The sequence below is a fragment of the Gavia stellata genome, chromosome Z (genome assembly GCF_030936135.1).
Source record: "Gavia stellata isolate bGavSte3 chromosome Z, bGavSte3.hap2, whole genome shotgun sequence".
In the NCBI taxonomy this organism is placed as follows: domain Eukaryota; kingdom Metazoa; phylum Chordata; class Aves; order Gaviiformes; family Gaviidae; genus Gavia; species Gavia stellata.
The window spans coordinates 48,571,673-48,594,569 of NC_082637.1; the positions used below are offsets into that span (position 1 = coordinate 48,571,673).

General features: G+C 35.6%; 1 protein-coding gene across 1 annotated transcript in view; it reads right to left on the minus strand.

The window, feature by feature from the left end:
- The window catches only part of CNTNAP4 (contactin associated protein family member 4), a gene marked incomplete at its 5' end in the record, with an annotated part of 190,638 nt that overhangs the window by 17,585 nt on the left and 150,156 nt on the right, over nt 1-22,897 (minus strand). Inside the window, 5 exon segments of the mRNA XM_059833251.1 lie at nt 1,494-1,733; nt 3,702-3,920; nt 8,905-9,075; nt 18,459-18,586; nt 21,435-21,591. Coding sequence (XP_059689234.1) covers nt 1,494-1,733; nt 3,702-3,920; nt 8,905-9,075; nt 18,459-18,586; nt 21,435-21,591 — 915 coding nt within the window.

Below are 22,897 nucleotides of genomic sequence, written 5' to 3' on the forward strand. Positions count from 1 at the left end.
TTAAATATCAGGCAAGACAAGACTAAAGCTGGTTGGTTTTTTTTCTTTCTGTCACAGAACAAAATAAACTGTATTCTTAACTATTGTGATAAAACGGAAAAAGAAATATAAATGGAACTAGTATTTAGAACTACAGACAAAAATAAGACCCAACCTGGGCTAGAGCAAAAGCCCAGTTAGACATGTGTCTTAAGTATCTGCTGCATGAAGAAGTGCTTCTTTCTGTCTAGTTTTAAATATGCTTTCTGCTTTTTTCCTGTCTATCCACGTCCTCAAGCCCAATATGTCCTGTCTTGTATGTATACTGCTCCTACAGAGAAGTGGGTGCAGCAGTTTGAATCCTAACATATTGATTAAACGTGGCCACACCGGAAACATATGTGGGAAAAGAGACTGGACAGGTGGGAGAAAGAAAAGGAGAATACAAACTGTGTTATGGTCATCTTATGGATGAATCATTCATAGAGGGCTTCTATATCTCTGTAATATCTCACAGCCGTCTTCTGCTAAAAGTAACTGTCTTGGACTATCCTGTTTTCACATACAACCTCCACAGTTCAGAAAAAATTCTGGAAATTTCTGTATCTTCAATGAAAGGTCACTGACAGTTATTACTATAGGTCATCCCACACTTTCAGCAACAGGAGCTACTTTGTCCTTGAAGAATAATAGACATGGAGTGTGACCATTAGTCTCTTCTGCTGTTTGTGGGGGAGGAGGAAAGTATCATTCCTCACTGAGTGGCATTAGCTCCACAGCGCTAGATATGGAAGGACTTCACAGGAGTCCTTTTTCTCTTGTGGTGGCCGTGGTGGCTGGACAGATGTTGTGCTCACTGATTTAGAGGAACATGGAGTTATGGCATTTAAGCCACTGAGTATTTGCACAATGCATTTAATACATGGAAGAAGCAAGTAATTTTTAGCAGATCAGAATTATATGCAAATACCAAAAGTTCTAGACAAAATTCCATTCTTAAAATTCAAGTTTGATGACTTGTGATCATCTACAGTATGACACCATCACCAAAGAACTCCTTTAAAATGGCTGCAAACATGGGCTCAGTCCTGTTTCTGATGATCTCACTTTCTTAAGGCTTTTCTGCTTCTTGGTTTGTTTTCCTAATTTAGTCTTAGTTTTGAGATTAAGACTTGAAAAACAGAAATCCAAAAGTTTATTCTTAAAGGTATAGTTCCTAGCTTTAGTATAATATAGAAGAATCAAAGAACTTGCATAACATTAAAGAAAAGATGCTGATCGTCTCAGGTAATGTGGTTCCTGCTTTAAATAGTGTATGTTGAACATATGTGTGGAAGACAGTATTTAACAAAACTTACACTTACTGAACAAATTCAGCTGAATGTTTCTTTATGTTAAGTAAAACATAAATATTTTGCAAACATTTAAACTTATCTTTAAAGGGCTGTAAAGATCTTGTTCTAGACTGTATGATCCTGTTTTCAATAACTGATAAAGCTAAAAGACATGCTTGCCTTTCTTACAGAATGGCCCAGCATAGGCAGAGAAAGTGCAGTCACAGGAGAATCCACTGTATTTCTCTCTACATTTTCCACCATTGTGACACAGGTTACCATAGCTGCTACAATGTCCAGGACAGCCTGGTTCAACTCCTGGTGTTATCTTTGCTCTCTCTTCCAGGTCAAGGGCCATTCCATTCAACTGTAATGAACGAATGCATCCCAAAAATCCTTTCTGCCTGGATGCTGTCCCACCTGAAATAAATTCATATGAGCTTTTAAAAATTTAAAACAATTGATGTGTAACAACCTGTTTATGTTTTACAGCCCCTGAACAGTCTATTATGAATTTCCAAGATACAAGCCTATGCATGTGAAAATAGCTATAAATAGCTTTAAAAGCATATTTGATTTCTTTTTTTGTCAAATAATTACAGCGAACCCTTGAAGCTTTTAATGGGGAACAAGTTTTTTGCACAGTAAGATGCCAAGCAATGATGCCTATTTCTATTAATTCACAAAGGAGTAACATCCAGAAATTAGGTGGTTTTCTGTTTTTTTTTTTTTTCTTTTTTAAAGAGAGAGAGGAGAGGAGAGGAGAGGAGAGGAGAGGAGAGGAGAGGAGAGGAGAGGAGAGGAGAGGAGAGGAGAGGAGAGGAGAGGAGAGGAGAGGAGAGGAGAGGAGAGGAGAGGAGAGGAGAGGAGAGGAGAGGAGAGGAGAGGAGAGAAGAGGAGAGGAGAGGAGGAGGGGAGGGGAGGGGAGGGGAGGGGAGGGGAGGGGAGGGGAGGGGAGGGGAGGGGAGGAGAGGAGAGGAGAGGAGAGGAGAGGAGAGGAGAGGAGAGGAGAGGAGAGGAGAGGAGAGGAGAGGAGAGGAGAGGAGAGGAGAGGAGAGGAGAGGAGAGGAGAGGAGAGGAGAGGAGAGGAGAGGAGAGGAGAGGAGAGGAGAGGAGAGGAGAGGAGAGGAGAGGAGAGGAGAGGAGAGGAGAGGAGAGGAGAGGAGAGGAGAGGAGAGGAGAGAGGACTCTCCTGGCTATTGCAGGATGCAGTTAAGGAGGGGGCCCTGTGGAGGCAGGACTGTGGTCAGCAAAGATAGCAAAATAACAGAAACCTGAACGGTTCTTTGTTTCTTTGAAAGGCTTCGTGTGCAATAGCTGACCTTTGCCTCATTACCTGTGAAATGCATATTACAACTCACACCCCTGCATATGCTAGTGAAGATTATAGAGATCATGCTAAACGTATATGACTATAGCACTCGTCTCTCCACCCAAATCATGCTAAATGTCACATATGGGGGGGGGGGGGGGAGCCTCGTACTTTTTGAGGATAAAAGATGGAGAAAATGATTGTTAAAGTGGGAGAGAAGAACCTCGACACCTGACGGACACAGTTGACAGGCTGTGTTCTCTTCCTCCACCCCAGGCAGGGACGCCTGTCTGGGTAAGCGCTGCGCCTCTCACCCTCTGGGTGAAAGTTATCTCCGGGTTGTTGTATTATGATCAAGTTTGCTAGCAATATTAACCTTAACTAGTAGCACTATTGTAGTTAATGAATTTATCAATGGCAATCTTGAATCTGTTCTGTCACTCTCAACAAAATAACTAATTTCGAATTTTGTACATCTGAACAGTGCAAGTCCTTTTGCTGAGGCTCTGATAAATGAGTCAGTGAAAGTCTTGGGACTCTGACAGACAAATTTCAAAACTACATTCCTTTTAACAAGACACTAGTCCAACCCTCCTGTGATGCGCAGGGACATCTTTCATTAGATCAGGTTACTAAAAAACCCTGTCCAACCAGACCTTAAACATTTCCAATGAAGGGGCTTTCACAACATTTCTGAGCAACCTGAGAGGTTGCGGATGAAGAGAGACAACAAAATTTCCTTGAATTACAAAATTAACACATCTTCCTTCAGCAGATTACATACTCTCAAAAAATGGTGCAAATGGAGATCCTTTAGTTGTTCTTCAAACAAACCTCAAAAGAAGACGACTTTCATTGAAATCCTGTCCAGTAGTAATTATAGGCTAAGGCTCTGAATTTGTAATTTCAAAACAGAGCTACATCTCCATGGATTTTTCACAAAGACTCTCATCTATCATACAAACTCTTTTCAATAGACCCAGCTGCCATATTTTTCTTCCTTTTTTTTTTTTTTCCTTTTCTTTTCATTTTTTCATGATGATAACTAGGAAAGATTCTGTTAAATGAGTGCCTACCTACAAAAAGCTGGCTGTTGAGCTGCAAGCGAATACGTCCATCAGGTGGAGCACCATGAAACCTTTGAGGAAGCTGGTCTACTTGTAAGGATGCCTCTTTGATGTTTCGTTCAGCCTTCACATAATGCCACTGGTTGTCATTTAAGGAAGTGAGTGATTGCACTGTAACTTCGCTAGGTCCATTTCCAACATCAAACGAAAAAATCACTTCAGATGGAGCTAGAAAGAGGACAGTAATAAAGGACATTTAAATTATTTCATAGTTAATTGGGTCACAGAATGATTAAGTAGCAGAACAAGTTACTTTGAGGCCTAGTCTACTATTTCATGGGATAAGATTGATTGTTGTACTTCAGAATGCCTACCCCCAAAGTTCACACTCACTGACAGTGAGAACAATTATTTGTCAAAAGCATGGAAATCAAACTGTTTGTAGACCCCTAGAGAGCATAGCAGTCAAGAAACAGTGAAATGTGTTAGCATTGTTATTTTTCAGTTTGGATAAAAAACATCTCTTGCTTACATGTTAATAGATTACCATTGTTAACTATATTTCAATTATCACCACTATAATCCAATCAACATCTTCTACCGTCTATTTGCTTTTGTTATTTATTCACAATCTCTACAAATATCAGAGAACAAATTTTGATGTAATTTATAAGACTATATATATGATGAATTAGATTGAGTCCACTTCAACTTCCACAGTACATGGTTTTATATTTTACTTAGAAAATCATAACTGAATCCTTTCAAATCAAAATAATAACATGAGGAATATGCCAGAAATTGAAGATCTGAAAATTATGAATATGCTCTCTGAAACTGTTTCTTTCACATATTCAAGGACAACCATGTATGAAAATAAGTAATCCCTAAACAAGGGATTACCAGCATTTTGAATTATTAAGGATTTGATTAAAGGACTAGATGTCTGAGAAGATTCCATGAATTCAAGAGAAAGGTTCCCATTTATGTCATTGGACTCTGAGAGAAAAGCAAAACAATTAGAAGTAGTCAAGGGAAATAAATAAGTCTCAAACAACATTTTCAAAGATTTATTCACAGAATTAAAAAAAAAATACATATTTAAATGAAATGCTTTTATTTTCTTTTCACTTTTTAAAGATACATTAGACTTTTAATAACATTTAGATCCACTTTGGCCAATCTTTAGACTGAGTAATGCCATACGCTTGCAATCCCTTAAGCCCTGAATCTGGTTGTTATAAAGTACTTTTCTGTAACAGTTGAACCTGAGAGAGAAAAGTAAAATGACAAATACACAAAGCATTTGACTTTCTAAATAAAATAACGCATAAAGTGCAGTCAATTTTTAAACTGAACACCTTTTGTAATAAATGATCTCTTCTGCTTAAAAATCAGCAGTGTTTTATACAATAATAAGAAATAATGATATCTAAAACCAGTTTCTCAGTAAAATGAATTTTAGGATAAATTTGTTTCATTTGGACGAAGTTGAGAGTGCAGTCTTCCCTTACCGAGGGGTAAAAGGGAAAAAACCAACCCCACAGTAGGAGAACAAAAGCAATAGAAACTCCATGTGATTGTGTAAAGAGAATTTCTGCTGACTGTTACCTTCTGCAGGGAGGTCTTTGTAATCCTCTGGATACTGTTGGAGTGAAGCCTGAAAACACAAATTCTGCTTTGAACTCACTGAAGGTGCCTATTAAATAGCATAGCAGAATGACAGATCTGATAAACAATGTTACTGTTTAGTTTTTAAAGGCAAGAAAACACATAATAAAGATTGTGAAATAACCACTGAAATAACTAATTATGTTAGTACCACTAAAAAATAATATAAACTTGAAAAAAGGGAACTAATCCCAGAAATTCCAGAGAAGAAGGCCTAGATAGCAAGGATGACCTTATGGTCATCCATTGGAGTGTCTGAAGACTGACCAGAATATGTCAGGAAAAGTGAATAATATAATCGGTTAACATTCTATAATATTTTAAATAATTCTGCTAAAACCAACTACACTACAAATTGGAAGAAATTTGGCATTTATAAGCACAGTGTCAAACCACCTGTGGAAAGTATGCCACAGGACATGGAGAGATGCTGACTGAGTTTTAAAATTTGCCCTCTTGCGACAAAAGACTGAGGAAAAGAGCACTTTGGTCATTTCCTGGGCAGCAAGGGAGGGTACGTCCAGGAGTTATCTTCCGGTGCAAAAATACTTTGTGCACCCTACCTACCTTGGTGTTACTCAAAAATTTTCCAAACATTGTGGGGACTTTTATGGCCGTAATGCATTCAAACATAGGCAATGCACAGCTATAGATTGGCAAAGTGGAGTGGAAGATGCAGCTGATGGTAATCATGGAGAGTGATCAGTGGCTAGCCGTGGCTAAAACGATTAACAGAAAGCACAGTCATTGAGAACCATTCAGGGTATCAAGGTTGAGCATCACAGGCAGAAGCAGAAAGTGATTACCAAGTAATATGCCACAGAATACAAAACCCGAGCACTTTCTGTAAACAAAATGACTGAATTCCACTCATCCTGGACAGTAAGTTACGAATTTGGACAGACGAAGGCCAAGAGCAGCTGCATATTGGACTCTTCATAACTATTTCCAAAGCAACCACTGAAGATCCTCCATATTAACACACCATAGTGTTCCCAACCCTACTTTAAATTTCTGTTTAACTCATTGCTTTTAAATAGGAAATAATCCTTCAGTGCACACTCAGTATAAAATAGGCACTCAGACTTTCGGCTAGAGGATGTAACCTGTGGTCATCTAAGTATTTAATAGAGTGTACCATTCAGAGTTGAATCAGCCTTGTTGCTTTCAACCACTACTTCTGCAGAAGACTACAGGAACTCAGACAAGAACTCAAACACTTGATTTTATTATAATTCTGTAAAAAAAAAAAGGGATCAAGTATCCTCTTCAAGAGAATTCACTTCCTCTGTGTTTTAAAATGCAGTTAGGATGAACACCTCCATTTTTGCAATAGCTTTCTAGAATATTATACACATATGCACTGCAGTGTTTGTAACTTCATAGAACCAAACAAACAACACATTTCCTATTAAGATTCTTGATCTGACACTTTTGCTTTAGCAAAGTTAGACTTAAAGGTCTAAAGATCTTTATGTCATAAATAAAAGAATTAGATAAAAAGCTTGAGAACAATCAATAAAATGCTAGAAAAATCATTGTGTTCACAAGTATGGAATGCCAAATGTTAATGACATAATGAGTTCTAAAAAATTTCTAACAGGTCCTCATCTTAAACACTGACACCTGACATTTTCATTATTGTTATTTATTATTACACAAATCAAACAAAGACATTGATTTATGTGGAACTATTAATAGACTATCAAGTGCAGATTGGTGATTTATATTCACATCTATTATAAAAGAGTATATGATGATGACATCTAAATGATCCTATACAATATGAAATGTTCAAGCTGATTACATTTTTTTTTGAGAGAGAGAGCAAGGAACTTGTGATCGAAATGTAGATTGCTCATTTCTGACCAATATTACCCTTAGTGCAAACACAAAATTCTGGCTCAACTACAAACAATCCTACCTATGATATACAAAAAAGAATAGGTCTGTCCATTCAATGAATTAGGATGTTTCTGGAAGTGAAGAAATGCTACACAGTGTACACAGTGCTACACTGTGTAGCTACATGCTACACAATAATGAGGTAAACTTTGGTTTTTAAATGCTGAAAATACAGACCAATTCAGCCTTTCACTTTGTTCCATGCCTCACTAGTCACAAGTGATATGAAAACCACAAGTATACAGTAGCTTGGATGCTTATGAATGAATAGGACAAGTAACGTTGGTTTGTCTGCATATTATTATTCTGAAGAAAGAGCTATGGTCGTCTGTCAACTGTCTGAATAAATTTAGTTCTCCGAAGCATTCCTGTAATATTTCTGTGATTTAACTGTTTATTTTGAAAATAGAGAATAATTTATCACGTAAGAATATCATGAAAGCTTCAGATTCTACACTGAAGTGCTGACCCAGTACATTTTTTGTATTGCATGACACTGAGGTTATAAAGTTACTGTGTTTTCACCTGTTCACAGAACTTTAACAGAAGGGAGTTCATACTCTTGATAAACACGTCAAAAACACTGTTCAACACAGGGTATCTTTCAAATACAGCACTACAGTTTGAGATAAGGCAAACCAAATTGATTAAACATTACACAATATTCTGTAATTAAACTGCCTACAGAAGAACACAGTAGGTATTTTCCTGTTTGTTTCAATAACCTAACACATTAACATTGGCAAAAAACCAAGCAAGCGGAATATTTTACTTTTTAAAAAAGATGAATTAATATTTCTATAGTAATATTTTACATTATATGATATATATTTTGTATGTATTTATTTGTACTCTTCACTGGAAAACACTTGAATGTAATAACACAATGGATCTGTAAAAAACGAGAAACTGTCTAATCCCAAGGTAAAAGAGTTGTAAAGAACTCTTAGAGGTACCTGTCAAGTATAAGATTTTTCAACTGATGTGCCATTTCAAACGAATCCAAAAGTTTTTTGAAACCATACTTCATCCTTTTAAATATTCTCCCTTTTAATAATGAAGAATATAAGACTAAAATATTGAGTCAACTAAGATAAAGCTTTCATTCTACATTAGCCATCTTACTGAATTTACTGAGACATTTCATTTTCTCTTGTTCAACAAAAATTTATTTGTGTGTAAAAGCCTAAAGATTTGGGCATGTACAAATGAATTAAATAAATAAAAGTGATGAGAAAGTGTGACTAAGCCAGGATACTGTGCCACAGAGGGTCTGAGTCACGTGTTGTAAGTGAGTGAATCTCCCAGCAGCCACATGTAATGCCTGGCCTTAAAATTCGGAAGGAGAGAATTTCGTGGCAGGGATGAAGTGAGGAAGAGAAGCAGGAACAGTCTGAGCAGTAAGGGGCTAATTGCTGTGCTCTTAGATGAAGAATCCTCTGGGGCAGAAATTACCTTTGAATGGATATTTGTATAGTCTCAGTGCTGGGATTTTTGGGGTAATGATAAAGCTCCAGTAACAGTAGTAACAGTAACAAAGCTGGAGAACAGTTTTAAAATATTTCCCCTTTAAGTTAATTCTAATTTAGTCCAACTGAAAGCTATAATATTAATAACCATCAGTCATGTTACTTACAGTATAACTCTATCCTTATGAAGTCTTGAATTCCCAGGTTTTCTAAAAATACTCCTGAGGAAGAAGTAGTTTTAAAGAAAAATGAGACATCTGCGCTCAGCTCTCCATGGAAGGTGGGGAAATGCAGGTAGGACGTCTCTGTGTTGAAAGATGCTGAATTCCAAAATGTTCCTGGTTGTCAAAATGAAAGATTAAGTGATAGATACAGTGTTATCTAATATTGCCAGTATAAGTTTTATAACTGATTAAACAAAGGAAAAGTGCCCAGGTCTAGGAAGGGGTTGCAATGTTCAGAGAGTCTGACTTCTACAGAAGCCTCCTGCTTAGTCTGTAAAACAAAAAGTGGGGGTTCTTGGAGACATAGAAAAACTATTCAGCAAGAGTAATTAAGGTGCTCAGTTCAGACAACCAAAAAACCAATTAATGGGACATAAAATTACTCGCATCTCAGCTAGATGTCCAATTAGGGCCTGATGTATGCTTTCATGAATTAAAAAAACATAGTATCTTTGAACGAAGTACTATACCTACATTAGCTAGTATAAACTGTAACTATGACAGTTGTTATGTATATATCTCACATAACAAGGGAAAGACTCTTGTTATAGTTGTAGTCCAGTGAAGTTTTACCAGGTATCACAAAGAAGGTAGGATACAGCTCCTAGTAATTACTGTGGAAAAAATTAAAAAAAAAAAAAAATTTAGGAAGATATCTTCTCCTTTAGTTGACTGCAGTTTAGATATTCATATGCATTCTTACTTACATGATAAATCCAATGTAAGTCAATTTTACTCAAAAAAAGGTTACAAGACCAAACATAGATTTTTTGCTGGTTTGATTTTTCTTTAAGCTGGCATTTAATCATAATTTGTTAGATTTTGTTCCTGATTATTAAAAGGCTTATGTAAAATCTCTGATAACACCCTCTTCTAATAAGAACATAATGTGCATTTATGATGTTCAACCAGAAGTACCTTGTTATTATTGCTGAATTCTTACAGATGTATCTGTATTTCTTTATTAAGCTATATTGCTTTCTAAATCAAATGAGATATTCAATACCTTCCTATCTAATTGAACAAGGCCATTGCACATTCTCCTGATAATGCTGTGATCTGGGCCAAAATAATACACAAAACTGTGGGTTTTGCTCCAGGCACTCTGGGTTTTTTGCAGGGTTGGGGGGTGGGGGGGGGAATAAAGATCTGCAAATTTCTCTCTTATCTGCAAAATCAAACTCTATGATCAGGGTACACAGCCCAGTGAAGTAAAACCAAAGTCCATTCACTCATTCCTCTGTACTTTTTAGCAGAGTTTTAATCAAGGATCAGATCCTGCACCTAGAAATACAGCATGGCAGAATATTCATATGTATTCTGGCAATTGTTTGCTGTGACACTTACCACTTGGGAGTAGTGCCAACCATCACAAGCTAGAGCAGCCATCAGGACAACTTTTCCATGGTAGGGCAGAGTTGTGAACAGATGGCTCAGGCTGGGAGAGGAAAGTGCAGCTTTGCACCTCACGCTCCTGTGCTGCCTGATGGGCTCCTCAGAGCTATCATCCTGTGTGAAGTGCCATCAGTTGAAGGCAGCAGCCTTACATATTGGGATCAATTTTAAGCCTGTGTTCCTCAACTGTTTCAGGTCATGGCTCCAACAAAGCAAACTCCACCACAGTTATGACTCAAGTATATAACAGCTATTTAAAAAACAATAGGCTGGCTGTTACCAGTAATTCAAACACAATAGGAAGTTTAATACTAGCAATTTATACAAAATTGGTAAAACGTTGCTAGCAATTAGAAGAGAGACAATAGCAGCAGTAACAGTCCAGTAGAGTAATGATACAATTAGCTTCAATGAAGCATTTGAATGATGTAAATCAGAATGGAATCCTTGAGGGAGGGCAGGGATAGAAAGTTTTATTCTTCCTCTCTTAATTTCCTGTCTTCTCTTATCTAGCTGTTCTCTTTCTCAGCTCTGAAAATTGTGTGATTTAAGAAAGTTAAGCTACTCTATCAATAAAGTGGGTTAAATATAGATCTAGCAAAAATATATTATAAAGTATCTTATGCTGTTGTGAATCAGGGTGGGAAAATAATCTCTTCACTTTACAGCATCTGGCTCACAGTCTCCTATTTAGTTTTCTGGAAGTGCCAAACAACATGTATTTAGGAAATCAATAATATTTAGCATTTTATCTCAGAAGTAAAACTGCAGTCTTCCTATGAGTAAAAAAAGAAGATCCTGTTTGTTATAAATAACACAGCAGCATATTTATATTGCAGAAATTACTTTAGTTTTTGACATATATCAATTAGTCTTACCAACTTGAAATTGTAAAGTGAAAAAGGGACAAGTGAGAACAAGACTGATAAATTAACAATTTTAATGTTGCAAAGATAATAAAAGTGACTCTCAAAACAATTGTGCAATTGCAAATTGTAGCACTCTTCAGGTTTTTACTCAAAACTGAAATGTTTGTTATTGGTATCAATTCTTCTTGGTATCTCTAAGTTTTGCATCATTCCTTCTTTTAGTGTGAAGCTCCAGGAGGGATAGTGAGTTCTGAGGCAGAGAAAATAAAGATCCTATGTTGCTGAACGATATTTTCTATATGTATTTTTTTGACTAGTCTTCCCTCTCCACCAAACAAAACAAATCTTTAATTCACATGACACATAAAATACTACCCATCTCTTACAGATTGATATAGCTAAGGCACACTGCTCTTAATCTGGAGGTGCTAGTTGTGTTCTCAAAGCAGCTGTTGTGTTTGTGAAGATGATGTTTAATGTGCCTTCTGTCTTTCCCATATTGTCCCTTTTAGAGGGATTTTGTGAAACAGTTAAAAGGTACCAAGAGACCTTCCAGCAGAGAGTGCTCTTCTCTGTAAGAGCCAGGTTCTGGTCTCTGGCACATCAACAGGATCTTTGAATTTCACTGGAATATCACTGTGATCAGATTATAAGTGCACAGTAGTAGTAATGTAGAAGGATGTAGAAATGTAGAAAACATGCTCATTGTAAATTATAGATCCTATTAGCCTGTCTGATCTACACTACTGGATTATCTGATCTTAGTTAAACTACCAGTAAATGATGAGGATTTTGACTATTGTCTTTGGTCACCTCCTCCCTATATTGCCTCTTAAATTGATCTTTAAATTATGTGATCATCTATTATTTATATCCTAATGGATTTGTTCAGTTGTTTGGATTGTTTGGGTTTGGTATTTTTTTGTTTTGATTTGTTGGGGCGGGGGGGGGGGGGGGTGCTGTGCAAAATCAAGCAGGAAAATCATCACTACCTGTTACATGTTGTAGTTACATCTATTTCTTTCCATATTTGCCCATATTTCTGCCAGTTTTGCTACATGCAAAAAATTTCCCTTCATCCTGCACAGCAGAGAGCAGGCCAAAATTACTGAGAAGAGTGCAAATTTCTTCTTCTAAAGCTATCTTCCTAATGTTATGAAGTCTGTCCAGCTGGCAACTGTTTGCCTCTGAGAATTTGTGGAGCTCAGTTGCCCCATTTGTATCACTACTTCCAGCTCCGCTACATTGCAGCTTATTATAAGATTCATAGATTAAAAGACCGGAAGGGAAAACTGCGATCATCTAGTTTAACCTCTAATACGCCACAGACTGTATAAATTCCCTTAGTCAATTCTTGTTTGCAAAAAAGCATGTATTCTAGGAAAAATATTCAATCAATTCAGTTAAAAATTGACCACTTATGGAAGATTCAGAAATGCTCTTACTGTCAATTTACATATATATTTGTGTATGCACACATGCTCAGCCCATTGGCCTAGCTTCAAATCCTGACAACTGGATCTTTTTCTGATTTTCTCTCCTGCTTTCAAAAGCATTATTTGAAAGTTCTTACTCTATGAAACTCAATTTAAATTGAGAATATCACCTCAGATTTTGCCTGAGTTAAGCAAAGAGTTTAAGCTTAAGAGGCTTTCTCTAAAAAATACATTTCTTTTAACTTCTTCAGTGCAATCCTTTAACTTTACATCCTTTTTATATAGTGTAAAACTGTAACCACAGACTTGTATTAAACTTCTTGATCATGCAGGAAGCAGTAAAGAGTATCAAAATAGTGTTACTTAGACTGAGGTTAGGACAAAAATAAATTAATATTGTAAAGCTAAATAAGAGGAAGAAGTGAACACTCAGTATACAGATACTTCTATTATTAGCAGTCAAAGACGTGCTTTGATTTCTCAGGCTACTGCAGATAGGTGAAACAGATTTTTTTGGCTAAACTTAGAAATTTACTGTGCTGCTTTAATGAAGGTATCATTTATGATCAGTTAATATAGTTGGTCTCTAAAATTATTATATCCAAAGCTCACACTATATTTTTTTTTTTTGGTTTAAACGTCAAACTGGGAACTCATGTTGAATGGATTATCTGCTCACATTTACCTGCTTGTATGATCATTTTGCAGTTGAATTTGTACATTTCCCTTTTATTTCTTTATGTTCAACTTAGTATGTGACACTGCGTCAAATATCTCTACTAGACTCCAAGTATCTCACCTCACCAGTATTGCCTTTACCAGCACTGAAGTCCCTCAAAAGTTTGGCCAAATTTACTTATATAAACTCATGCTGAATGATATATCATCTTTACATTGCATTGCACTATCTTTATATTATGTTTTATTCAATTAAGATCTATATCATCAATTTTATTTTTGTGCCTAGAATCAGTCTGATGTTGACAGATTATAATTACTCATTTATTACACAGATTTTTGGCACATTAGCTTTCTTCCAGTGTTCTGGATATATTTGTAAGTTCTAACACTTATTGGAAATTCATAGTAATAAACTGGAGTATTTCCAGTCAGTTCTTGCAAGGAAAACAACAAAAAAAAACCATTGAATGGTGTGGTTTTTTAAAAGTCTGCCCATACTAACTGTCTCTATTAGAATTTAATCAACAGCTGGCTTTTTCTTGAATAATGACAAAAATAATGGAGATGCCTATTTCTTTTTTTATGAAAACCATAGTATTTCTATTAATGGTCCAAAGGTTTCTTTTGTCCTCATATGCTTCAAAATCTTTCCTGTTACCCTACTCAGTTGATACAGCTTAATTTGAATCTTAACTTTTATTATATTTAGATATATTTTTCAATCTGATACCAGCAGTGCTGGCATACAATTTATTAGACATATTGTATTGTACAGCAGAAAAGAGAGTATAGAAAAGAATCAGTAACATATTTTAAAGGTGACAGAAATAGGTGAGTGCTACTCATATGTATAGAGCTGAGTGTCACCAAATCCTATGGCCTAATTTCTCTAAATGGCTATATTCATCTAGAATATCAATACTACTTTCATTGCACTTTGGTGTCTTAGAAATATAGATAGCTAACTCTGCCACAAATGCTGAGAAAAATCATTAATATCTGAATGGAACTTTATATGTAAAAAGAACTACACTAGCATTGTTTTTGCTATTACTTTTCTTCTATTAAGTTACTCCTTCCTGTTTTGTTCTAGAAAATAAGGTTTGGTTTTCTATGAGTAACACACTTCATTGAAGAAAGTCAATCCATAAAACCTAACATGAAGAAACCAAGTACAGTAATGCAATGTTAAATAAAAGAGTGAAAGTAAAAAATGTGCAATGAATAATAGGCAACTTCTGCTGGACTACATTTGATTCATGATACATGACTTTTTAGAAGTACCTAATGAAGCAACTGTAACTTGGAAACTTAGTCAAGGGAGTGCAAGGTTTATGATGATTCAATTCAACGAACTATTTACGGGTCTACTTTATTTTGCTGTGGGCATAAATAAATATTTTTATCTCTAAGTAGACGTCGTACAAGGAATAGATTATTGATACAATGAGAATTTATGATCTTTTGGTTCTGAATCATTTAATGAAGTACTAAATATATCACAAATACAAGTAAACCTCCTCCCCTACGTTTTTATATAGTATGCCAGTGAGTTATTCTGAAGAACAGATGTCTGTCAGAAAGAACAAAAACCATGTTTAGTAAAAGGATATCTGCTATGAAGTAGAATTGTATAATTCAGTTTTAGAGAGTGATAGAAACAGAAATAAGCAATAATCTCCCTGGAGAGTACTCAAATCACGCTTATGAACCCAAGAATATCTATTTTTCCTTGTTTGACAGCACTTCTAAGAAATGGGTATTTGCTACTAGATCTTTTTTTGTGTTCTGTATCTATCCAAAGGTGCAGAAGAAAATAAATGTCATTAAAAGTGCATTTAATTAGACCCTTATGGGTGTCTGCAACCTCAGATTAGAAAAAATCTTAATAATGATCTGCTTCCTTCCTGGAACTTCAGAGTGCTACTAATATGTTATGGCTGATCTTACAAGAGAGTTTAGACCTCAGCAGTTTTGTCTAGTGTGAAATTTAACACGTAGAACTCAGAAACTACTACAACTCATTGCTTTTTACATTTTGATGGAAAACTTTAAATAAAAAAACCTTTAAACTTTAAATAAAAATTTTGTTATAAAAAACATTGCTGATACATAAAGACCATTGCAAAAAATTCTAGTAAGTCATACAGTCAGTCATTTCCATTATAGTGATTAAAATAATAGAATAGAATATTTCTTGAACTATATGTAATATAAGTATGTTGTGTATGAGAAAATATATTAATATTATTTGACACAATATAAAATATGTTATATATCATACATATTATATAACATATATCATATATTATTATACTGTAGAATATTATACTACATAGAATAATATAGTACGACAATGGTGTAATATAGGTAATATATGATATATGTTATTAAATATAGGATACAGAATATATAACAAATTGTATGATACTTCATATTTATGTATTTTATTATATATTATCATACAATTAATATTTTACTCAATATCTTGCACTTTGTTTTTATGTCAAAATTCTATGATTTTATATTACTTTTTCCTTCAAAAATTCTGTATTGTTTTCTCAAATTTTAGTCCCTATATCCCTAAAAGCATGGCATCTTGTACTGTCTTTGTCTTTATGATGAAAATGGCTAAGAAAAATTGCATTATTACTGCCCTTATTAAGCAATCAAAGTTAATGTTTCTTTTCAAGGTTTTTGCTGTATTATTATCATTAACTGTTATACTTTGAAAGGTCTTTTCACTGAGAGTATTTCAGACCCAAACTGCTTCTTTCTGAAGTCAAATTCTATAATGTCTGACCATACAAAAATATTTCTCTGACATTCAGACTCTGACTTCTTGTGCTTGTCCTCATGATATTTTAGAGTTGTCTATTGCAGCCTGTCTAGAAACACTGTGATCATTTAGCATCAGTGTGAAATTTTGCAGCAATTCAATCACTCAGACTAAGCAAACATCAAATAAAGGCAGGAGGTCAATGGGTGTCAGAACTATCTGTATGTTTTAATGATTCACCCAAGGAAGATAGTTGGCTTCCATGTTTTAAGATTTGTGGCAATTTGGGTCAGGTTATGTAACTAATAGTAGTTGGGAACTTGGTGAGCAGTGAAATTTAAATTCTCCCCACTTATTAGTACTACATAAGCTGTAAATACCTCTGTTTGATTGCTGTCATTGTCCCTGGCCACAGCGGAGGCCTGCTGCATCATAGGCTTTATGAGGGTGGCCAGTGAATTGAGGGAGGTAGTTATCCCCCTCTACTCAACACTTTTAAGACAATATCTACATACTGCCTCCAATTTCAGGCACTTCAGTACAGGAAAAAGATTGATAAACAGGAGCGAGTACGGGGGAGGCCACCAGGATGTTCAGGTCTTGAGCACTTTTCCTGCCCTTCAGGCTGATGGACCAGGGCTGGTTCAGCCTGGAGGAGGGACAGATTTGTGGAGGCCCTCACAGCAGCCCCCAAAAGCTAAGGGGAAATCATCAAGAAGACTGAGTCAGGCTCTTTGCATTGGTGTGAGGTATGAGTATCAAAGACAATGGGTATATTTTGAAACAACAGAGTTTCAGGCTTGATCTAAGTAAAAAGAAATTCTCCGTGAAGATAGGTAAGCAGCAGAGCAGGCTGCCCAGAGAAGCAGTGCGGGCTCCATCCTTTGGGGCTTCAAACCCCAATTTCACAAAGCCCTGAGACCTGGTCTGAGCTCATGGCAGATCCGGCTGTAAGCAAGAGACGTCCTTAGGTCCTTTCTACTCTGAATTATACCATAATCCTATACCATAACCCCATGATATAACAGTTCTTTGATAGGTAGGATAAATGATCAGCTCACAATAGGATCTCAGACAAGTGAAAAAGAAGCATCCAACAGGATTTTTTTCATGTCTCATAAATTTTCATAAGAAAATTAGAATGCACTTCTGTAACACGCATCTGTTAACAAATCTTCCAGGCATAATTACCCTGACAAGTCACAGGAATGAAAGCAGAGATGACATAAAAATAAATACATGCTAATTTCTATTTATTTATCTATGCAGTCTCCTGAGTGAGCCTAAAAATACAGATCAGTACTTCTTTACTGGTATTCATTTCCTCTTATTCATAAAGGCTGAAGAAATTTGAAAACAAACACAACATCATATGATGAAGGAGGAAAATCATATAATGAATGAAAATAGTGATTTGTAAGTATTTGAAACAATAGTGAAGTTCATGAAAACTCATATGGTAGCATTTGATGAAACAAATTAAGCTTATTAAATATTTTAATCCCTTACGAAACTGTAGACAAAATCCTGCCCATTCAAATCCTCAGTTAAAATCTTTAGGATGATCTACAGCATTGCTTCTCCTGACTTTTCATTAGAAAGAGCAGCAGCCATAGAATTTTGTGCAAAAGTTTACTATTGAATATAAACCAAATCTATTTTCTTTGTCAATGAAGATGGAAATTAATGAAATCAGAACACCATCACAAATCTTGGGTAAGGTATCAGTTTCGCTCCAGTTATCTCATTACCTTGAAATGATTTCTTCACACATGATATTTTTCTGGTTACTACATACGTATTCAGGATGTACAAGCTTTATGTTTTGAATTACTGTATCACTTTCTAAATTTTAAATTCTTATGCGGAGTTGAAATTTTGCTCATAGAAATTGCATATTCTGGATTAATTTCTCATTGTATAGTTTTCTACAAATACTCAGAGGAGTTAATATGCATAAGGTTTGGTGATGGAGGCATGCATATCTAGTGAATGGTATATTTTTCCCAAGATATGGTAACCAGTTATTAATTTCCCTTCATGTAATGCTTTATTCATAACTTAATTCAAATTGCATACAACCACTGGATTTTGTACTAAAAATATCTGTTTGAAAAGCATACTAATTATTTCTGTCTTCACTATTGATGTGTATCTTTACAATTCTGCCCTGGTTTGCACTGGACCATGGAATTTTGTCTTTTTCCTTTCTAATTACTAAAAGAACTGGATGAAATTTTATAGAAGTGTATCTTAGGCTGTTTAGCAAACAAAATTTAAAATTTATTGCAGTCAAAACCCATTGTTGCGTAGCAAAACTCTGCAGTTGTTACTTACTGTCACCACGGCAAAACAAAGGCCCCAGTTTGTAAGCTGCTTCAGAATTTGGTCTGTCAGTATCTGTGATCACAATTTCAGTTACTGGTAGATGCTCCTTGTAGGAGAGGAATCCAGTATCATTAGTCCTGAAAAGGTAAAATGAAAGCCACAGCTCTCCTAAATGTTTCTGATAAACATTTCGTTATCATTGACGTATTACTGGGGAAAAAGAAAGAATTAAATTCTGAAAAAAAGTGCTGCATAACTCTATAGGTAATACAAGCAACTGTTGATACAAACACATGCTTTGGTATTGATGTTGTGATCATTTGACAGGACTGAAAGAATTTCATGGGAAGTAGGCAGTTTTATGGTTGTGCTTGTCTGCATAAGCATGAGAAAACTCTTTTTGACAAAAATGATTACCTAACTGGCTGCCTAAGCTAATGTATTTGCCCATGTCCATAATTTTATGTTGCTGAGGACATACTGTATCTACCATGGCCTGTCTCTTCATTACCAATTATTAAATGGCTTAGTATAACTTTCAAGTAAGTCTAACCTTTTTTTCCTTTTGCACCTTGACAACAGTTAAAAAAAAATCAAATGGAAAATTACAAAGTCATGCTGAGTGTACAGGAAAAGCAGCATATGCTACAAATATGTAACTCTCAGAAAAGGAAATATGCACTCAGAGCACACACCCAGTGCTTGTAATCTTAGACCAAATTCTTTGTTTAAACTCTTTTTAAACTTAGTGTCAGAAATTAATTTCTAAACTTCATAAGCACCAGTTTCGGCCCTAAAATTACCTTCCCCTGAACTCATGGAAATATTCAATCACTCAGGACCATTCTGGAAAATTCAATCTGTCCATTCAATGCATTTATAGTTGAATTTTCCTTTTAATGGACAAAGCAAACAGCTCAGAGACAACAGTACAAACTCTGAGAGGGGAGGCAATCTGGAACTCACACTGCTCAGAGGTTAAATGCAAGACACACACCTCAGCAAGCAAGACACATTTCCCTGCGAATGTGGGTGGGCTTAGCAACCCCCTCTCTCAGACCACCATGGGACACTGGGACTGAGACAACAGGAAGAGATTCCATCCATGTGCTGAATGAAATTAGTGATTTTTTTCTCCCCTCCACCATCCCTAGTAAAGGGAGGAGTTTGAGCACTAAAGCTGTGTCCAATCTATGTAATAAGATAGATTTCACTATGAAAATAGAATATCAAAACAATATCTTCAAAACCTCACTGTGTGTAGCTCTGGTTTTCTGTGCTCAGAGAGCATCTCAAACAAGCACAGCTTCTACCTACTTTTTCCTCCCTATGAACAGTATTAAGTCAACTGATTCCAACCAGTACTGTCTAGGGAACCAAATGTAACATTAAGCACAACTACCAAAACAAGTGTAAACATAGCCTCCATAACATTGGAGTTACTGGGATAAGTCTCCATTTAAAATGAAAATTAAAATGTCAAAAGTGGACACATACAGAAGTATAAACTAGGAGTCATTATATTTTCAATGTAATACACTCATCAACATATGCAATTTACTCAAAGTGGTTATAGTGAACACATGCATGTCATCCTCTACCTACTTTATTTACAAGTATGTTACCATTGTAAATTAACCTATGTATGTGAGCATGGATTAAATGAATGACACAACTGAGCAATAATGTATTACATATACTAGCAACTACTCAAAATCCTGTCTCAAAATGCCTTCATCTTTTACACTTATTTTGCTATTGGGAATTAAAAACTGTTTCTATTTTTCTACAGCACAATAATAGGGAAATGCCTAGTGTTCTGCATATTTCTTTAATCTATCAGAATGAGCACAATAGATATCACTTTGCAAGTTTTACTGCAGACAAAAATTCTTTTCCTACAGAAACTTTTGAAGCTTGTGAAGAATTGTTCTTTGACTAACCCTTTGTTGTATTTTTGTTTCTGTATCTGCTGAGTTCCCTGCTCATAATAAGAGAATAAGCATTTTCTAACCAAATTCACTGTTGTTCCTTTAAAGGAAGGGTGGATATCTAGCTTGAGGAGAAAATAATGTATTGCTTCATTTTGTACACGTGAAAATATTCTTAAGTACCTTCCTTACATATTTCTATTTTCAAAACCAGATGTTGATACATTTATTAACAGGCATATATTAAGCTACTCACTGAATTGGATTTATATAAATTAAATAGGCTTTACACGTTTAAAAGCTTGCAAGTTTCTTAAACAGAAAAGCTTTCTTTTGAAAAGTCCCTGTCTGCTTTATGAAGTCCTGTACTGCACTGGAGCTATTGTTGAGAAAGTTGTATCTGATCCCCTTAAGAGAAAGCTCAGGTTCAGATGTGACATTGTAACAGGAACTCATCATTTATGTTACTTATTTGAAAGGAACCATAAATAAAATCAGAGAATTTCAAGTACAAGTGGAAGATCTACATTTTAGAAATTCTTCCATCCCCTTAGAATAGGATTCTATATGAGCGCTTCGCTTCGCTGATAGCAAGGATGTGCAATTTTAATTACCTAAGTTGTGGATGACAAAAAAAGGGGCTAAAAAGTCTAAACTTAAAAGTGTAGTTTAAAATTATGCTAAAAATTAAGTGACTTATTTACCAAACCTTTCATTTTAGCTTTAATTACTTACACTATTCTAAAACTAGTAACTGAAGTTGTACTAAAGACCAGACCTAATGTCTTCATATACAACATGCAATTTACTACAAAACTAGAAAGTATCTGGATAAAATTAAACCATCCCCAGAATTCAGAGTGAAAAAATTAGCAATAATACTTTATGTATATAGTTAAAATTTTGTGAGAAAATGTGTTCTATATCAAAGAAGCAGGTAACACTACGGTAATTTAAATTTACAACAGCCTTGGTGTTCTAAATGTGCTGAGGTCTGTATGTTTATTTAATTTCCAGGAAAAAGTATTGTGAATAAGCAACAGTAAAGAGTCACCATTCATCTCTGTCCGCATCACAGTTACAGTAATGCTGGGAATCAATGCAGCTCCCCTCTAATCCACAAGCACATTTTTGTACAGCAGGCGAGGAACCTCCCCAGTAAGTCTGTGTTTCATTGGTTCTTCCAATCCACCAGCTCAGTGGCATCCCACCTAAAAGGTAGGTTAGAGAAAATCAGTGCCCAGTCTTGTCTCCTACTTCTCCCATTTTTTCTCATCCAAACAAGTTTCTAAAACGTTAAGCAGAGTAAAATCACCCCTCAAATCTAACAGCTTTAAACAACAATTGGGAAAAAAAATACTACCTTTACTTGGTAAGTAATTATTCATTTTAATACTTCATTATCAGATATTAAATGATTGTCACAGGTTTTTACTTACATTAGTGGAAAAGGAAACTTACAGTCCTTAGCTCAGTCAGCCATGATATTAGAATCATTTATCTTAAGCAGTCCATTTATATAATTCATTTTAAAATGGTCCATGAAAAAGGAGATACTATTGCCCTAAAAATCAAGGTTGTTTATACTCCCAAGTAAAGATCAGTTTCAGATCATGGAACTACCAGCAGTAGAACAAGAAGAGTTACAGAAAAGCTATTCAGAAATGGTCTCATGCTACCACCAAGAGTACTACAGAATCCTACTACCCACATCTGTGATGAACATTAAACAGCTGAATAGTGGTGTTAATCAGAAATGCACAAAGACAGCTGTTAGGTCACAGGCAGCAGATTCAGAATTTATATACACAGAGATGGCAGAAATCCTGTTAATGGCACTCCCATAAGCAAGTTGATGTATCTTGTGAGCTAAAGTGAGGTTTCCCAGGACTATTACATCTGTGTGTGGTGCATCCAGTCAGCATTGTTTGTAGCAAAATGATAAAACTGGGTGTTTCATTAATGTTACAGTAGTACTGCATATTGTGCTTAAAGATGCTGCCAAGCAAGCACAGCAACAGAAAATATATACAGAACAGATAATAGCTGAAAGACATGAAGCATAAAGATAAACCATCCCAAATGAGAAGGAAGAAGGGTGATAGATGCAATACATGAAAGTCAAGGCATGTAAGTACTGTTAAATTACAGAGTTTCTTACAGATGCACTGCTTTTTGCTGCTGTTGGAGCTCCAAGTTTTCAGCAGCAGGCCCCCACGAAGAAGTTGGAATTTATCCTAGTCTCAACTTTACTTACAACTGCCACTGCTTATTAAACGTCACTGTTAGATAAGACCTCTGTTACGCTGACAATCTCTCAGATCGTAAACATATTGACTGCACTCATTATCACACAACTGTCGGCCCAGCAGGCAAAAAACCAGTGTGAGCAGCTTCTGGAAAAGTCAAACTTGCATAATGGCATCAATGTCCATTATCAGTGTTTGTGTTTGTAAGCCATCACAGGGGGAAGAAAACCTAGAGACAGTTTATAAATAATTTATCAGACAAAACTTT